The following is a 17,806-nucleotide window of genomic DNA, read 5'->3' on the forward strand; positions in this document are numbered from 1 at the left end:
GGCGTGATGAGGAGATGGAAGTGTTCTCTCTCACTTTCTCTCTATCTCCCTCCCACTCTCTGTAACTTGCTTTTCAAATACATAAATCAATCTTTACAAATAAAAAATACAGAGTGACCCTGTGCCCACTCTGCCAAGCATGCAAGGTATTCTGCTAACTCGAGCCTCATCCTTTGGAAACTCCTTGTTGGGTCTTGGGCCTCAGGGGCAGGCAGTGTGACAATTGCACCGCACACACAAGAGCACACGGGCTTTTACCACAACCCAAGGCCTGGGTGGAACCAGGGCAGAGCCATCCTCCCGCATGTGGAGGGCCCTAGGGTGCTCCCACTCCACCCCGTGGCAGGCTGCACACCGCCCCTCCCATGAGGAGGCCACAGGCCCGCACCCTAGCAACCTCTTCCTGCGGCTGCACAGCTGCCGCCGCCCCACAGAAGCCTGCTCCAGGGCAGGAACGTGGCTGGGCTTCTAGCTCTTCCTCTCTGGTCCTGGGGCGACCATTCACACTGTTCTTAACATTTCCCATGCACTCATGTTGACAGACTCTGGGGAGTGAACCAGCAGATGCAACACCTCATTCTCCCTCTCCTGCTCTCTCTCTGTGTCTTCCAAATGAGTCAATGAACACATTACTAAAACAGTTCCTTAATGTTTATACCAACGGTGACAGCACTGGCACCTCTGGGCACCGGCATCAAGAGGGAGCCACACACCTTCTGGGAAGCCAGCAAAAGGTGAAAGCCAACAAAATTAACCAAGGGAAACAACAGGTCCCGAGTCCGAGCCTCTCCTGGCAACTGCTGCAGCCCTGGGTGGCAGCGTGAGGGGACTGTGTGGACAGTGCAGAGCTCAGAGCCCCGCCCACCCATGGAGCTCAGGGACCAGCAGCTCCTGGGGCGCCCTGGCTCTCTGAGCCCAAGCTCAGAGACCTCATCTGATTGTTTCCAGCTGCACACCCAGGCAGCCTCTTGGAGCTTGTGACTGACAGCAGGGGGCGCACTGACTCAGGTGACTGAGCAGATGGCTCCCAGAGATGGCCACCCAGGGACACAGGCCCCAGGATCAGCCAGCACCACCAAACCAGGGGGCAACAGATCGTGGGGGTCTCCTCGGGCCAGCAGTGGACTGCGTGCTGGGCGGCGGAGAGTTCAGGAGGGTGCAGAGAAGACAAGGAGGAAGCAGGCCCAGAGCACAAGGCACAGCCGGGGGACCCTCCGTGGGGCTGGGTCCTGCTCTGCTCTCTGGGGGACCCTCCGTGGGGCTGGGTCCTGCTCTGCTCTCCTGGGAACCTCCGTGGGGCTGGGTCCTGCTCTGCTCTCCTGGGGACCTCAGAGGGGCTGGGTCCTGCTCTGCTCTCCTGGGAACCTCCGTGGGGCTGGGTCCTGCTCTGCTCTCCTGGGGACCTCCGTGGGGCTGGGTCCTGCTCTGCTCTCTGGGGGACCCTCCACGAGTTATGGTCCTGCTCTGCTCTCCTGGGGACCCTCAATGGGCTGAGTCCTGCTCTGCTCTCCTGGGGACCCTCAATGGGCTGGGTCCTGCTCTGCTCTCCTGGGGACCTCAGAGGGGCTGGGTCCTGCTCTGCTCTCCTGGGGACCTCAGAGGGGCTGGGTCCTGCTCTGCTCTCCTGGGGACCTCCGTGGGGCTGGGTCCTGCTCTGCTCTCCTGGGGACCTCCGTGGGGCTGGGTCCTGCTCTGCTCTCTGGGGGACCCTCCACGAGTTATGGTCCTGCTCTGCTCTCCTGGGGACCCTCAATGGGCTGGGTCCTGCTCTGCTCTCCTGGGGACCTCCGTGGGGCTGGGTCCTGCTCTGCTCTCCTGGGGACCCTCAATGGGCTGGGTCCTGCTCTGCTCTCCTGGGGACCTCAGAGGGGCTGGGTCCTGCTCTGCTCTCCTGGGGACCTCAGAGGGGCTGGGTCCTGCTCTGCTCTCCTGGGGACTCTCTGTGGGGCTGGGTCCTGCTCTGCTCTCCGGGGGACCCTCCACAGGTTATGATCCTGCTCTGCTCTCCGGGGGACCCTCCACGGGTTATGGTCCTGCTCGGCTGGGGGACCCTCCGTGGGGCTGGGTCCTGCTCTGCTCTGCAGGACCAGACCAAAGATCAGCTCAGAGCTCCCCGGGAAGTAAGGAATTCTTGGCCCCTCCTCTGCTTGCTTCCCTGGAGGAGAGTGTCCAAGCCTGGAGGTGCAAGAGATGGAGACCTCCCGCTGCCAGGGCTGCGGAGGGGACAGGACAACCTACCCTGGCTGGCAGAACACAGGGCCAAGGAGTGGGGCGCTCAGCATAAACCACGGGGCCCTATGCTGACCACACAGCAGCACTGTGCAAATGCTTAGGCAGAGGCAGGAAATCGTGCCATCAGATACGCATGAGGAGCCAGAAAGCAAGGAGCAACGTGATCTGGACTACGAAATGCACGGATGTTTGACAAAGCGCTGGCGTGGAGGCAGAAGAACATCCCTCCTGGACCAGGCAAGGGGCACCCACACCACAAGGTGACAGCAGAGACCCTGTCCCAGCCCGGCACAGGTCCCACCACCCAGGACCCACCTGCGACGTCCAGGCGGAAGGAGACCCGCTGGCCCCCGGCCTCGCAGCTGTACTCCCCGGCGTCCGCCTGGCCCGCCTGCTGCACCACCAGCCGCCGTGTGCAGCCCGCGGCCTCCACGCGCACCTTCGAGCTCGAGCTCAGCTTCTTCCCGTCCTTGTACCACGTCACCTGCGTCTGGGCCTGGGCCACCTCGCAGCTCAGCATGGCGCTGGCCCCCGCCTCGGCCTGGACCTGGCTGAGCGCCGGCTGCCCCTTGGCAAACACCACCTTGGGCTCTGAAAGAGGCAGCAGCACATGGTCAGAGCCCAGACCTGGCCTGCACATCTCGAGGGCCTGGTGGTTACTCCAACCCCAGCAACGGCCAAGGCAGTGGTGGGGACGCCATGGCAGTGGTGGGGACACTTAGGGCCCCAGGAAAGGAAAGGAAAACACACAGGATGTGGCTCTCTAGACACCCTGAGGCAAGGGGAGCCTCGGGACAGGGCAGGCACACTCAATGGAATACAACGTCGTCCATCTGCTTTGTGTGCCAAACAACTCCAATACCTGCTTCCTGACTGGCTCGTGTAGCATGCCTCATTAGCATGCACTTATCAGTCCCCTGGCTGGTCATTAGCCCTGCCTCTGACTGGCTATTATTCTGGCCTCCTGATTGGTTGCTATTCTGCTCCTCTCCCGGTTCGCTAACTCTGTGCTCCCTTCTCAGAAAGAGGCCAATCAGAGACGGCCACTTTGTGTCTAAAAGAGCCAGAACTTGCAAGCTTCCCCAGCGACTCCTCCTCTGGAGTCCCCTCCTGACGGCTGGGGCAGGAGCTTCCCTGCTTTCAGTACGCAGTGCTCTGCTCACTGTCCTGTCCGTGTGGAAAAGCTTCAACGTGGGACGTAACAGACATCTCCCTCATCGTCCTGCCACGGCAGGACTGCCCGGGACTAATGAGCACTGCCCGAGAGGCACGAAGGCCCCACCCCAGGCTCAACACAGCTGTGTGGTCTGCGTGGTGGATGCAGAGGCTGAGATGCAGCCACGCTCCAAGCTCCAAGCCCCCAGGTCAACTTTGAGGTCCGCTGCCAGAGATGTTGCCCCAGCCCACAAGGCCACAGCAACCAGGTCCAGCGCTTTGGGGACGGGACCCTTCCCTGCCTCAGTCCTCCCGGGGCTCCCACGCCTCCGTCTGCCCTCTGCCTCCCACCACGCAGGGGCCACAGAGAGCAGGCAAGTGGGCAGAGTCAAGGTAGCACAGCCCTGCCCCGAGAACTGACACCACTGTGCCCAATCAGGAGAGAGCTGACTGCCAGGTACGGCCATTCAGCAGACAGCAGAGTATCAGTGTGAGCCAATCAGGAGAGACCCCAGTGCCAAGCAGAGCCATCAGGACAGACCTAATGAAGTGTGTGCCAATCAGGAGAGAGCTGCGGGCTAATATGGGCCACTCAGTAGCCCACGCTGTAGCCAGTCTTGGAGAGCCAGTGTGGACCAATAAGGAGGGAGCAGAGTGTCAAGTGCTGGCCAATCAGGAGAGAACTAAGTGCCAGGTATGAGCCAATTGAGAGAGGGCAGAACATCAGTGCTGGCCAATCTGGAGAGAGTCCAGTGCCAGAGGGGCCAATCAGGAGAGAGCCCAGTGCCAGGCATGGTGTGAAGTGAGGGGTGGCCATGCTGTGTGTGGCCTCCCATGCCCAGGTTAGGGACAAAAGATGGATTGGGTGGAGAGGAAGAAACGACAGCTGGACGTGGGAATGACCGTGGCTGCAGAGGCACAGGGACAGTCAGTACACAAGGCAAACCTGGCCCCTGCTAGACAGACCCACAGTCATTGCACATCCCAGCACCCACTGACGGTCATCAGGCCACATTACCCACACACACCTGCCAGTGTCACCCACTGTATCATCACCCCACGTCAGCCACAGGAAGGTCGGCTCAGTGCATGGGCCTGCTCTGGTCTCCGGATGTGACAGACCCGGCCTGGGAGCCCCTGGGCAGAGCTGGGGTCACAGGTTACGAGGCTCCCAGAAAGGGAGGACACCAAGGCCTCACAGCGCCTCCTGCTGCCCAAGTGTGTCGTTTCACACCCAACAGCCACTCCCCTAAGGTCCCACCACCCCATACCCACCTGCGACGTCCAGGCGGAAGGAGACCCGCTGGCCCCCGGCCTCGCAGCTGTACTCCCCGGCGTCCGCCTGGCCCGCCTGCTGCACCACCAGCCGCCGTGTGCAGCCCGCGGCCTCCACGCGCACCTTCGAGCTCGAGCTCAGCTTCTTCCCGTCCTTGTACCACGTCACCTGCGTCTGGGCCTGGGCCACCTCGCAGCTCAGCGTGGCGCTGGCCCCCGCCTCGGCCTGGACCTGGCTGAGCGCCGGCTGCCCCTTGGCAAACACCACCTTGGGCTCTGGGGACAGACGGGGAGGACACATGGGGTCAGACACTGTGCAGGTCAGGAAGGCAGCACTGCACAAATGGGGCCCAGAGCGAGGCTGGGGCTCAGGCTCTCCCAGGCCCCACCTGCGCCGTGTGGCCTGCAGCAGCCCTGGGGCTCTGAGCACGAGCACCACAACTCTGGACACCCCACCGCTGAACATGGCTGCTCCAGGCTGGGGCAGACGGTGTCCCTGTGCACCTGCGCCAGGGAGGGCTGAGGTCGGGAGCAGGTGCAGCTGCCCTCACTGGCAATGCCAGACTCTCACTCGGGACGGTGCAATGCAAGCACCCTTGTGTCCTGCTGGGGTGTGAGTGCAGGAGCACCCAGACTCCAGGCACGAGGTGCATACCTCCCACAGCCATGTGGGCTTCCTCCCAGCCAAGGCCCAGCTAGACACAGGCCAGCACCAGGACCACAGGGAGGTCCAACTGCTGCAGCACGTGACAGAGGTCTCCACGGGGAAGCCCTTCCCTTCCCAGTCAGCCCTCCTGGTCCTTCCCCACTGCACCACGACCCCGACCCCACAGGTGGGGATGAGAGCTTGAGGCACAGTCTAAGGAGGGCACAGGGTCCACACAGGCTGCTTCGTCCATCTTCACCCCACAAGACAGCTGCTGTCCCCAAGAACGCACCTGGGACGTCCAGGCGGAAGGAGACCCGCTGGCCCCCGGCCTCGCAGCTGTACTCCCCGGCGTCCGCCTGGCCCGCCTGCTGCACCACCAGCCGCCGTGTGCAGCCCGCGGCCTCCACGCGCACCTTCGAGCTCGAGCTCAGCTTCTTCCCGTCCTTGTACCACGTCACCTGCGTCTGAGCCTGGGCCACCTCGCAGCTCAGCGTGGCGCTGGCCCCCGCCTCGGCCTGGACCTGGCTGAGCGCCGGCTGCCCCTTGGCAAACACCACCTTGGGCTCTGGGGACAGACGGGGAGGACACACAGGGTCAGAGACCCCACCCTAGTCAGTTTTGCCAGTCCTGGCTCCTGGTTAAGAGTCTGGATCCCAAACATCCCAAAACAATCCACAGTGATTCTCAGGTGTGGGATCCCCGACACTCACCAGGAAGGCTCAGCAACTATCAAGAGTGCCAGCGGCCTGGCGACCCTGACAACTCCAGAGAGCTTTCTCTTGTCCACTAACCCCTGCCTGTCCACGGGGTCCACTTCCAAAGGGACATATGTCTTCCATGATAACCAAAATGAGGCAGCAGCTCAGCTTCACAAGCGTTCCCGTTTTCTCTCACAGGGCTGGGTATCAGTACTATTTTCCCATCTCACCCTGGACCCCACCCCTGACCTCAGACATGGTCTGGCAAAATGTGCCCCTGTGCTGCCTCTGAAGGGTGGCAGCAAAGCACTTGGCATGTGCCCGGCACCCGCTGGCCCAGCACGGAGACCAGGAGTGCCCCTGCTGAGGTGTGGACAGTTTGCAAGACCCAGCCCATGGAGGTCCAGCAACCACACCCTCGGGACGTCCCCATTGGGTGGGTTGCCAGCCAAAGTCTCTGAGCCCTGGAAGCTTCCAGAATGACCAGGGCATCCGTCAGATTCTCAGCCTGCTCTTCAGATGTGCCCAGGATCCTCCAGCCCCATCTGCCACATCTTAAGAGGACACAAAGGGCTTCAAAAATGCTTTTTTTACCACAGCGTGCAGCCCTGAGACAAGCGCACAGACACGCAAAAGCAAGAGCCCATTCGGGACTGTGAGCTGGCCCTGGCCACAGGACACAGCAGGCAAAGCCTAGAGCGGACACAGAGGATTCCCCCAGAGCCCAGGCAGAATCAAGTCCACGTGCGCTCTCCCCAGGGAACCAAGGAGCTGCACCTGCCCGCCCATCACTCACCGAAGGAAACGGCCCCAGAGCCCAAGCTCGCTGAGCTGGAGGCAGCCAGACCTGCTCCCCACCCCACACAGACCCAGCCACCAGCACTCAGCCACATGCACGCACCAGAAACACGGAGCTGGAAGTCCACGGCGTCCCCACCCACACGGCAGGAGTAGGTGCCCTCATCCTGCCTGGTAACTGAGGCCAGCACCAGCCGGTGCCGTGTGCCCACGTCTTCCTGGGAGACCCGCTGGCTGGAGCACCCCAGCTCCAAGCCATCCTTGAACCAGCGCACGGGGATGTGGGCTTCCGAGGTCTCACACTCGAACTGGGCTTGGCCCCCAGCCACGGCATCCACACGGCCACCAGCTGTGTCCTTGTGCAGAAAGGATGTGAGGCCTGCAGGGGCGGGGTAGGAGGCCAGTCAGGGAGCCATTTGCTGGGCCACAGCGGCTGGGAGCTGACGGTGCCCAGGCTCACAGGAGGGACGACTGCGGCCACAGAGGCCCTGACCAGCATGAGGCCAGCCCAGTCTGCTGGGTCCAGAGCACAAGGACCCCCTGTCTACCAGCAACAACAGACAGGAAGTCTTTCCTGCTATGGTGCAGGGCCTGCTCCACTCCCCCACCCCACCCGCCATGCTGGCCCAGAGCTGAAGACCGGGCTGCAGCCCTGGGGTCCTCACCTTGCACTGACAGCTGGCAGGCGATGCGGGCCCCAGGGCTGACACACTCATAGAGGCCGGCGTCGTCACGTACCACATCACGCACCAGCAGTACCCGCCGCCCCGCCGACGCACGCGCCTCATACTTGGGGCCCAAGGGCAGCTCACGGCCGTCCTTCAGCCACGTCACGGCTGCTGCCTGGTCAGACAGCTCTGCCAGCAGCTGGGCCTCCTCATGCAGTCGGGCCAGCACCTCCCGGGCAGCTGCTGCTGGAGGCTTGTGCGCGGTCAGCCCTGGGGCCGCTGCTGGCCAGGAACAGGCAGACAGTGTGTGGATGGCAGGCGTGAGACAGGGCCGTGGAGTGGACAGACACAGAGAAGGGAGAAGCAGAGGGGAGGGACCGTGTGGCCCAGTGCACCAGAGAAGCACAGGAGACAGGGAGGACAAAGGCAGGAAAGGATGAGATGGACAGGCAGAAGGGACAGGGGGAGAAGAGGAAGAGAGATACGCAGATGAGAGTGTGGCCACACAGCACCAGCCAGCCTGGGGGAGCCGCTCAGTGGCCCCCGCCACGGCCCGTGACCCCCATGTGTGACTTCAGTCCAGCCCTGGGCAGCAGCGATGCTCCCAGGACCCCCTCCCGGCCCCTCCCCAGATCACAGGCCAGGTCCCCGGCCTACCTCGGACCTCCACACGGACGCTGCTCTCTATGCCGTCTGCCACAAACTTGAGCTGGGCCCCGTGCAGACTGGCGGGCACCTCGCAGATGGTGAGTGTGTGCCTGGTGCCGCTGCACAGGATCTTGTACGTTCTGCTGGCCTTCAGGGCCTGCCCGTCCAGGAACCACTCGCCTGCTGAGGCCATGGTGAGCTCCACGGAGAAGCTGACCTCGCCACCCTCCACTGCCTCCACCGCCTTCAGGGGCGTCCTCACGGCCAGCTGGGGGACTGCAGGGCAGGCGGTAGCAGACATCAGGGAGCACGCAGAGGCAGCCCTGGGAAGCTCTCCCTTCCATCCTCGTCTCCCAGCCAGCACCGCACACACACACACAGCGATCCCGAGCACAAAGCTGGCTCATGGCACCCTGGGAAGCACTTACAGCCAGCCTGTAATCCCTCGGGGTCCCACAAACCCCACAGGTAGACAGGCAGGGCCCTGGGGACTCCAGCCCTGTCCCACAGCCCTTTCTCCTCCCACAGATAAGGCTCTGACAGCAGCAGGAGCCCCGCACCCACAGGCAGCTACAAGAGGCCACTCTGGCTGAGCTGGTTCACAGGGTTGGACGATTTGGAGCCAGCAGGCCCCCAGTGCCCTGCCTCCAGGGGGACGCACGTACCAAGATGCACAGTCCCTGGGAACTCAAGGTAGGGACTCTGACCAAAGCTGTTGACAGCCGACACCCGGAACTGGAAGTCCCCCTCCTCGGCCACACCAGCCACGGTCAGCTGTGGCGTGGCCACCCACTCTGCTTCGTGGCAGCGGCTCCAGATGTGGGTCCCGAGCCGCCTCTTCTCTACCAGGTAGCCGTCGATGGTTACGGGGCGGTCCCCATGGGGCGGTGGGGACCAGCTGAGGGTCACGGAACTCTCTGCCTTGGCCAGCACCACGGGGTCCACAGGGGGATGCAAGGGTGGTCTCCTGGGCACTGGGTGGAGGATGGGCTAAGGTCATGAGAAGCCCCATCCCAGGCCTTGGGCCCAGAATCAGCCGGAGGAGTCACAGGAACCCTGCCCCAGCAGTCCAGGCGCCCAAGGGCCATTTGGTTGCCACAGAAAGGGTTGAGGACAAGGGTTGGGAGCCTTGGTCTGTGGCTGATGCTCCCAACCATCACCCAGGGTCTGAGGCTGGGGGCCCTGGTCTGTGGCTGCTGCCCCCACCCCGGGCACCCAGGGTCTGAGGCTGGGTGCCGCCCAGGCCCTTACCCGACACACAGAACTGCGTGGACGTGCGGCAGCTGCCAGCCACAAAGACCACCTCCCCTGCATCGTCCAGGTTGCACTGGGAGATGGTCAGTGTGTGGCTCGTGCCTTCAGCAGTGATGGCCACGCGGCCTCCAGCCACCACCTCCTCCTGGTTCCGCAGCCAGCGAACTGGGCCCTCAGGGATGGCCAGCTCCACACAAAAGATGGCCATGTCCCCCACACGCACTGCCGTCTTCCGAGGCAGCTTTCGAGTCAGGTTGCCTGTGGCCGGGAGAGGCGTGCCCAATCAGAGTCATGCAGAACAACCCCTCTACACCCATATGCACACCCTGTCCACACCCCATCCACTCCCGCCTGCACCCTGTGCATGCCCTATCCACACCCCCTCCACTCCCACTTGCACCCCATGCACACCCCTTCCACTCCTGCCTGCACCCTGTGCATGCCCTATCCACACCCCCTCCACTCCCACCTGCAACCCATGCACACCCTATCCACACCCCCTCCACTCCCACCTGCACCCGTACACACCCTATCCACACCCCCTCCACTCCCACCTGCACCCGTACACACCCTATCCACACCCCCTCCACTCCCACCTGCACCCGTACACACCCTATCCACACCCCCTCCACTCCCACCTGCAACCCGTGCACACCCTATCCACACCCCCTCCACTCCCACCTGCAACCCGTGCACACCCTATCCACACCCCCTCCACTCCCACCTGCACCCGTGCACACCCTGTCCACACCCCCTCCACTCTTCCTGGTCCTGTCCACTCCTGTTTCTCTGCACCATCCACCCCCATGCCCCGTCTACTCCCGTCTGCACTGTCCACCCTCTCTGCCCCAACACCACCCACCACGCGTCCATTTCCCAGTGGCCCTTCCACTCCCCCAGCCCAGCCCCCCGGGCGGCGCCTGCCTCGGACGTTGAGCTCAGCCACCGTGCGGCTGCCTTCAGCGGTCTCGCAGATGTACACGGCGTCGTCGTCAGCCGAGGCGTTGTGCACAGTCAACCGGCGCTCCGTGCCCTCCTGCTCAATGGCGTACTTCGCACTCGCCCACAGCCGCGTCTCCTCCTTGAACCACGCGGCCTCCGTGGCCGGCTGTGGCACCTCGCACAGGAACGTGGCCGACTCCTTCTCGCGCACCTCCAGGTCCTGCAGCCGCTTCCGGAAGGGCACGGCAGGCTCTGCGGGGCGGGACGGACAGGTGAGGAGGGTGGGGGCACAGGCTGACAGTCATTGCCTGCGGACCAGGACCCCATCACACCCCCCACCCCCGCCAGGTGGAGCCACCCACTCTCCGCATCCAACCGCTGCGCTCCGAGGGACCCCACCCGCCCGCGCCGCACCCCGTGGCTCACCGCGCACGACCAGCAGCACCGAGCTGTAGGTCTGGCCCACAAGGTTGGATGCCGTGCAGGTGTACAGGCCGCGGTCCTCCTGCCTGCAGAACAGGATCTTGAGCACGAAGTTCTCCTGCGCGTCCTCGTACACCACGTGCCGCCGGCCCTCGGCCACCGGCTGCCCGTCCTTCTTCCACAGCGTCTCGGGCTTGGGCTCACCCGTCACGAAGCAGCTGAGGCGTGCATGCTTGCCCTCGGTCACCGTGCAGGTGCGCGTGCCTGAGCCAGGTGGCGAGGGAGGGGCGTCATCCGCACGCATAGCCTCGCGCCGCCGCTGCAGGTGCGCCAGGAGTGCGGCGGTGGACGCCCCGGGCGGGCCGGTCACGTCGGCGTCCGCATCCACCACGAGCGCCGCGGCCGCACTGGCGGTGCCCAGGGGATTCTCAGCACGCACCTCGTAGGTGCCGCCATCACGCGGGCGTGCAGCCTGGATACGCAGCGAGCTTGCATCGCCCCGCTCCTCCACACGCACACGCGGGGCATCGGGCGCGCCCAGACGCCGCCCGTCCTTGGACCAGCTCACTGCCGGCGGCGGAGAGCCGCGCACGCGGCAACGGAACGTGGCATCGGCGCCCTCCCGCACGCGGATGGACGTGGGGCGCAGCAGGAAGTGCGGTGCCTGCTCAGCACACGCGGCCTCAGCGTTCACCTGCAGGCCGACAGCCGCGAAGGCCTCCCCGATGGCATTGCGCGCGCGGCACACATACTGCCCACTGTCTCCAAGCGCCAGGTCCAGGATGGTGAGGCGGTACAGGTCTCCGTCCTGGGCCAGGCGGAAGCGCGCGCTGGGCTCCACTGGTTGCCGGTCCTTCTCCCAGCTCACCTGCGGCGTGGGGTTGCCCGCGATCTGGCAGCTTAGCGTGGCGTCCTTGCCCACGGACACCACGAAGGCCTTGGGCCGCGTCAGGAAGCGGGGCGCGCCACTGAGCGAGGAGGGGTCCATGGGGGCGGCAAAGCCGGGGGCCTGCAAGGGGCGGATTGGAGTCAGAGCGGGGACGCTCTGTGGACACCACGTATCCCTGTCCACCAGCCAGTCTCACCGTCTGGTCGCAAGGCCCTCAAGTACAGATCAGCCCTTCTGACCGGCTCTGCCAGCCAGCGGCTGTGTCCCCTCACTACCCCAGGTGACCCCAGTGCTGTCTACACCCAAGCCCTCCAGGAGCCTGGAGTCTCCTCCTCCCCACCCAGGACAATGTGGGTGGGCAGAGGCCACTCCCTACGTGCAGATGCGGTGCGAGGGGCAGTGTGCCTGCGGCTGGCCTACCACACCTCAGCTTGCTCACAGAGCAGGCACAGCAAACTTGCCAGGCCGCAGCACCCCTGGATGAGCCAGCATGTTCCGGGCACTCCACCTAGCGGTCCTGTGATTCGGGCATCTAATCCCCTTAATCCCCTGAGCAGGCTGCCTGGGACCAGGGCTGGGCTGGGCAGAGGGACTGCTGACTCATGATGCCATCAACACCCAGTCCCCTGCCACCCTCACAGGCACTGGGATGGGGGCCACCCAGAGGCAGGGAGCCCCCTCCACGGCACCTCCAAAACCCCAGCTCCCCTTCAGGGCCACTTGGACCTCAGCTCTCCACGGCCCCTGTGCTCGGAGGTCTTCCCAGCACTCTCCAGCGTCATCTGGCTGTTCTGTGTGTTCCCTAAATCAGGATGGAGCATCCCTTTCCCCCTGCCCCAGCCTGAGCTGGCCGGCCAGGGACACCTGAGTGGCTGTGTGCGGGTGGTCCCTCCACAAAGCAGCACAGGAACGGAATGAGAGCTCTGAGTCCCGCACATATGTGGAAGTTGGCCCTGGCCCTGGCCCCGGCCCAGGCTGATCTGGGCCTAGCAAGAGGCTGTGGAGGCCCCAGGGTCCTCGTCCCCACTACAGACACAGCATCCAAGCAGGCCCAGACACAGTCGCTGTCCATACAGTAGACTGCCCGGGGCCAGGGCATGGGGCAGCCCTGCTGGGCTGCTGTCCCTGATGGTCAGCAGGCTTGAGGCCACAGAAGGGTGCGTGGAGCACATTCACTCCCAGAGAGGGAAGACTGAGGCAAGGGCCACCCAAGGCCACTTTGGGGATCCCAGAAAATTCACTCGGGCACAGGAGCACCTACAGGGGTCTCCTCCCTGTGCTGGGCTGCAGGCCAAGGTCTCAGCAAGCCCCACCTCCCCCCAACACCTTCCTGCAGAACCCTAAAGGGTCCCAGCCACGCCCACAGCCCCGGAACAGCCCCGCACCCTAACTTCTATAGAATGCTGCCTCCGTTCTAGGCTCCTGGCCGGTCTGTTTTCCACGGGGCAGCTCAGAGACCCAGCAGAGCACTGCAGCCCCTCCCCCCCACCCCCTGAGACGGAACTGAGGCCAGCCTGAGGCCCCCATGCCCTTCCAGATCAGCCTTCCAAGGGCAGCCGCCCAGGGCTGCCCCTCACCTTAGACCCCTGGGCTCCAGCTCCCCAGTCCAGGGGAAATTCTTTCCTGGAGTCAGGTGTCAGTGCCCCCCTGGCTGTCCCCTCCGCTGAGCAAACAGGCCCAAAATAGCCCCAGCTGTCAGCGGGCATCTAGCTCAGGAGTGTGGGGGCAGGGCCGGCCGGACCCTCAGCCCTTCTTGGAGCAGAGGGCGCCGGGGGGTGGTGGGTGTGTGTGACACCCTGGGCAGGCTGGGCTGCCTCTTCCCCACGGGAGGGCTAGAACTCAGCACACACAGCCCATCCCGGGTAGGGGCACAGCCTGGCTGGAGCCGTCAGTTCCCCAGAGCCATGACCTTCAGCACAGCCACCCTCCGGGGTCCCCAGACAGCCCTCCACCCTGCTCTACCGTCTCCTCCTCACCTGTCTACGGAGGGATCTGGGCAGTGCCCAGGCCGGGGGCACAGGCTGTGGCTTTGGGCTGCTGGGTCTCACTTCCCTCCGAGGCCCCGGGACTGACACGGTTGCCACCCAGCAGCCCACACTCCTGCTGGTCCTCAGACTGGACAGGGACGAGAGGACAGGCAGACGCTGTCAGCTGGAGAGGGATGGGGCGAGGGATGGGCCCGCCCCCACCCTGCCCCCACCAGCACAGCCCAGCCCAGCTCCAAAATAGCGCAAGTGTCACTGCCCAGGACTCAGCTTCACCCCGGGCCCTGCGGGAGGCAAAGGGCAGATGGCTGGGGGCATAGCCAGTGACAGGGATGCCTGCAACGCACGCCAGTGGGCCCTGCTGGGCTGTGACACCCACTGCTCCGCACAGCACCCTGGAGTGCAGAGCAGGAAGGAATGCGGAACACTGGGTGGTGAGGGCCCACCCCAGGGGAGTAGTGTCCTCTGGGTCAGCAGTGGTCAGGGCTAACAGCACAGGCTCTCAGGAGAGGTCATCCACGGCCAGGGTACAAGTGCGGACAGGACACAGAGCAGGCCCCATCCATGGAGGCAGCCTCTGCCCGGCAGTCAGAGGTGACCGTCTGCTGTGAACCCCGGGTGGGGAGCAGGTGACCTCCTAAGCTGGAGCCAGACTCCAAGTGCTGACGTGTGCAGGGCCAGCATCCAGCACACAAACGTAGCGGAGGGGAGGGGAGTCTTCAGGGCCCCTTCTTAAGGACACCGACCCCGCTCAAGCGGCTCCACCTCATGACCGCAGCACCTCCGGAAACCCCACCTGCTCGCACCATCACCTGGGGGTGAGGGGTCTCGCCATGAATGTAGAGGGACTCAAATATTCCATCCCACGGAGGACTCAGCTGGTGCAGAAGCAGGTTCCCGTGTGGTGCTGAGCTTGTGCCGTGCTCACACGTGAGTGCGAGTGTGTGCACGTGTGTCTGTGCTACCCTGCCCAGCCTCCTAGAGGAAGTGGGGCCCCTCATCTCCAGAAGCCACCACTGGGCTCCCGTGCAGCCCTTACGGCCAGGTTTTCTGCCTCCTGTGTCCCCATCATCTTTTGGGCCATCTCCCCTGCCCACTTCCCAGTTAAGGAAAGCAGGAGACGGCACCTCAGAGCCAGTAGAAGCCGTGTGCTGTCCACACCACACAGGCCTGGCTTAGGGCCCAGCCCACCGTGGCCAAAGAGTTCACTGAGCTACTCTCTGGGGATGGGATTCATCAAAAGCAAACTCTGGGATCAGCGCTGTAGCGCAGTGGGCTAATCACCGCCTGTGATGCCAGCTTCCATAGGGCCACCAGTTCAAGTCCCAGCTGCTCCACTTAGATCAGCTCCCCACGAATGTGTCTAGGAAAGCGGAAGAATGGAAAAAAAAAAAAAAAGTCAATGATGCTTCCACCAGTTTAAACCCTGAATATGGGTAACTCAGAACTCAGTGGCCTCAACCAGGAGAAAGAGGGGCCTCACAGCCTGGCTGTCAACCCAGCTCGCTGCCCAGAGAAGGAGGGGTTCCAAGTCCATGCCCATGGCATGGCCACAGGTACAGAGAGCCGAGGGCAAGGGGGGCTTCCAGAACACAGCACACGCACTCACGGGGTGGGCAGGGCACTTCCTGACCTGAAGATTCGTCTGACTCACAGAAGGGTCAACAACACAGCCAACGACACAGCAGAGATTCTGACCCAGCTGGGGACGGGGGTCTTACGTGCTCTCTGCCTGGATGTGTTATCACAGCACACAAAGTCGTCACGCGAGCACTTGAGTGCACAGGATCCCCTCAGGTCATAACACACCAGTCACACACACACACACACAGCCACACACACACATACCTCAGTGCACAGGATCCCCTCAGGACACAGCACACGCAGTCACACACACACATACACAGACACACACCTCAGTGCACAGGATCCCCTCAGGCCACAGCACACACAGTCACACACACATACACAGACACACACCTCAGTGCACAGGATCCCCTCAGGTCACAGCACACACAGTCACACACACACACCCCTTAGTGCACAGGATCCCCACAGGTCAGAGCACACGCAGCCACACACACACATACACAGACACACACCTCAGTGCACAGGATCCCCTCAGGTCACAGCACACACAGTCACACACACACACGCACACACCTCAGTGCACAGGATCCCATCAGGACACAGCACACGCAGTCACACACACACACATACACAGACACACACCTCAGTGCACACGATCCCCTCAGGACACAGCACACACAGTCACACACACACACACACACACCCCTCAGTGCACAGGATCCCCTCAGGACACAGCACACGCAGTCACACACACACATACACAGACACACACCTCAGTGCACAGGATCCCCTCAGGACACAGCACACGCAGTCACACACACACACACACACACCCCTCAGTGCACAGGATCCCCTCAGGACACAGCACACGCAGTCACACACACACACACATATACACACCTTAGTGCACAGGATCCCCTCAGGTCACACACACACACACACACCTCAGTGCACAGGATCCCCGCAGGTCAGAGCACACGCAGCCACACACACACACACACACACCCCTCAGTGCACAGGTTCCCCTCAGGACACAGCACACGCAGTCACACACACACATACACAGACACACACCTCAGTGCACAGGATCCCCTCAGGCCACAGCACACACAGTCACACACACATACACAGACACACACCTCAGTGCACAGGATCCCCTCAGGTCACAGCACACACAGTCACACACACACACACACACCCCTCAGTGCACAGGATCCCCTCAGGTCACAGCACACACAGTCACACACACACACACACACCTCAGTGCACAGGATCCCCTCAGGACACAGCACACGCAGTCACACACACACACCCCTTAGTGCACAGGATCCCCACAGGTCAGAGCACACGCAGCCACACACACACATACACAGACACACACCTCAGTGCACAGGATCCCCTCAGGACACAGCACACACAGTCACACACACAGTCACACACACACACACCCCTCAGTGCACAGGATCCCCTCAGGACACAGCACACGCAGTCACACACACACACACATATACACACCTTAGTGCACAGGATCCCCTCAGGTCACACACACACACACACACACACACCTCAGTGCACAGGATCCCCGCAGGTCAGAGCACACGCAGCCACACACACACACACACCTCAGTGCACAGGATCCCCTCAGGACACAGCACACGCAGTCACACACACACACCCCTTAGTGCACAGGATCCCCACAGGTCAGAGCACACGCAGCCACACACACACATACACAGACACACACCTCAGTGCACAGGATCCCCTCAGGACACAGCACACACAGTCACACACACAGTCACACACACACACACCCCTCAGTGCACAGGATCCCCTCAGGACACAGCACACGCAGTCACACACACAGTCACACACACACACACCCCTCAGTGCACAGGATCCCCTCAGGACACAGCACACACAGTCACACACACAGTCACACACACACACACCCCTCAGTGCACAGGATCCCCTCAGGACACAGCACACGCAGTCACACACACACACACATATACACACCTCAGTGCACAGGATCCCCTCAGGACACAGCACACACAGTCACACACACACACGCACACACCTCAGTGCACAGGATCCCCTCAGGACACAGCACACGCAGTCACACACACACATACACAGACACACACCTCAGTGCACAGGATCCCCTCAGGACACAGCACACACAGTCACACACACACATACACAGACACACACCTCAGTGCACAGGATCCCCTCAGGTCACAGCACACACAGTCACACACACACATACACAGACACACACCTCAGTGCACACGATCCCCGCAGGTCAGAGCACACGCAGTCACACACACACACACACACACACCTCAGTGCACAGGATCCCCTCAGGACACAGCACACGCAGTCACACACACACACATACACAGACACACACCTCAGTGCACACGATCCCCGCAGGTCAGAGCACACGCAGTCACACACACACACACACACACCTCAGTGCACAGGATCCCCTCAGGACACAGCACACGCAGTCACACACACACACATACACAGACACACACCTCAGTGCACAGGATCCCCTCAGGTCAGAGCACACGCAGTCACACACACACACACACACA

At 62.8% G+C, this 17,806-nt stretch overlaps 1 protein-coding gene across 1 annotated transcript in view; it reads right to left on the reverse strand.

The window, feature by feature from the left end:
* Positions 1-11,730, reverse strand: part of LOC133758139 (obscurin-like) — a 132,339-nt gene extending 120,609 nt beyond the window's left edge. The window contains exons 1-10 of the mRNA XM_062189359.1: positions 10,746-11,730; positions 10,302-10,571; positions 9,375-9,635; positions 8,789-9,097; positions 8,133-8,399; positions 7,473-7,754; positions 6,911-7,186; positions 5,601-5,876; positions 4,663-4,938; positions 2,548-2,823 (exon numbers count right to left, since the gene is read on the reverse strand). Coding sequence (XP_062045343.1) covers positions 2,548-2,823; positions 4,663-4,938; positions 5,601-5,876; positions 6,911-7,186; positions 7,473-7,754; positions 8,133-8,399; positions 8,789-9,097; positions 9,375-9,635; positions 10,302-10,571; positions 10,746-11,730 — 3,478 coding nt within the window. The remainder of the gene's footprint in view (positions 1-2,547; positions 2,824-4,662; positions 4,939-5,600; positions 5,877-6,910; positions 7,187-7,472; positions 7,755-8,132; positions 8,400-8,788; positions 9,098-9,374; positions 9,636-10,301; positions 10,572-10,745) is intronic.
* Positions 11,731-17,806: the final 6,076 nt, after the last annotated feature.

The sequence above is a fragment of the Lepus europaeus genome, chromosome 4, assembly GCF_033115175.1.
Source record: "Lepus europaeus isolate LE1 chromosome 4, mLepTim1.pri, whole genome shotgun sequence".
NCBI lineage: Eukaryota > Metazoa > Chordata > Mammalia > Lagomorpha > Leporidae > Lepus > Lepus europaeus.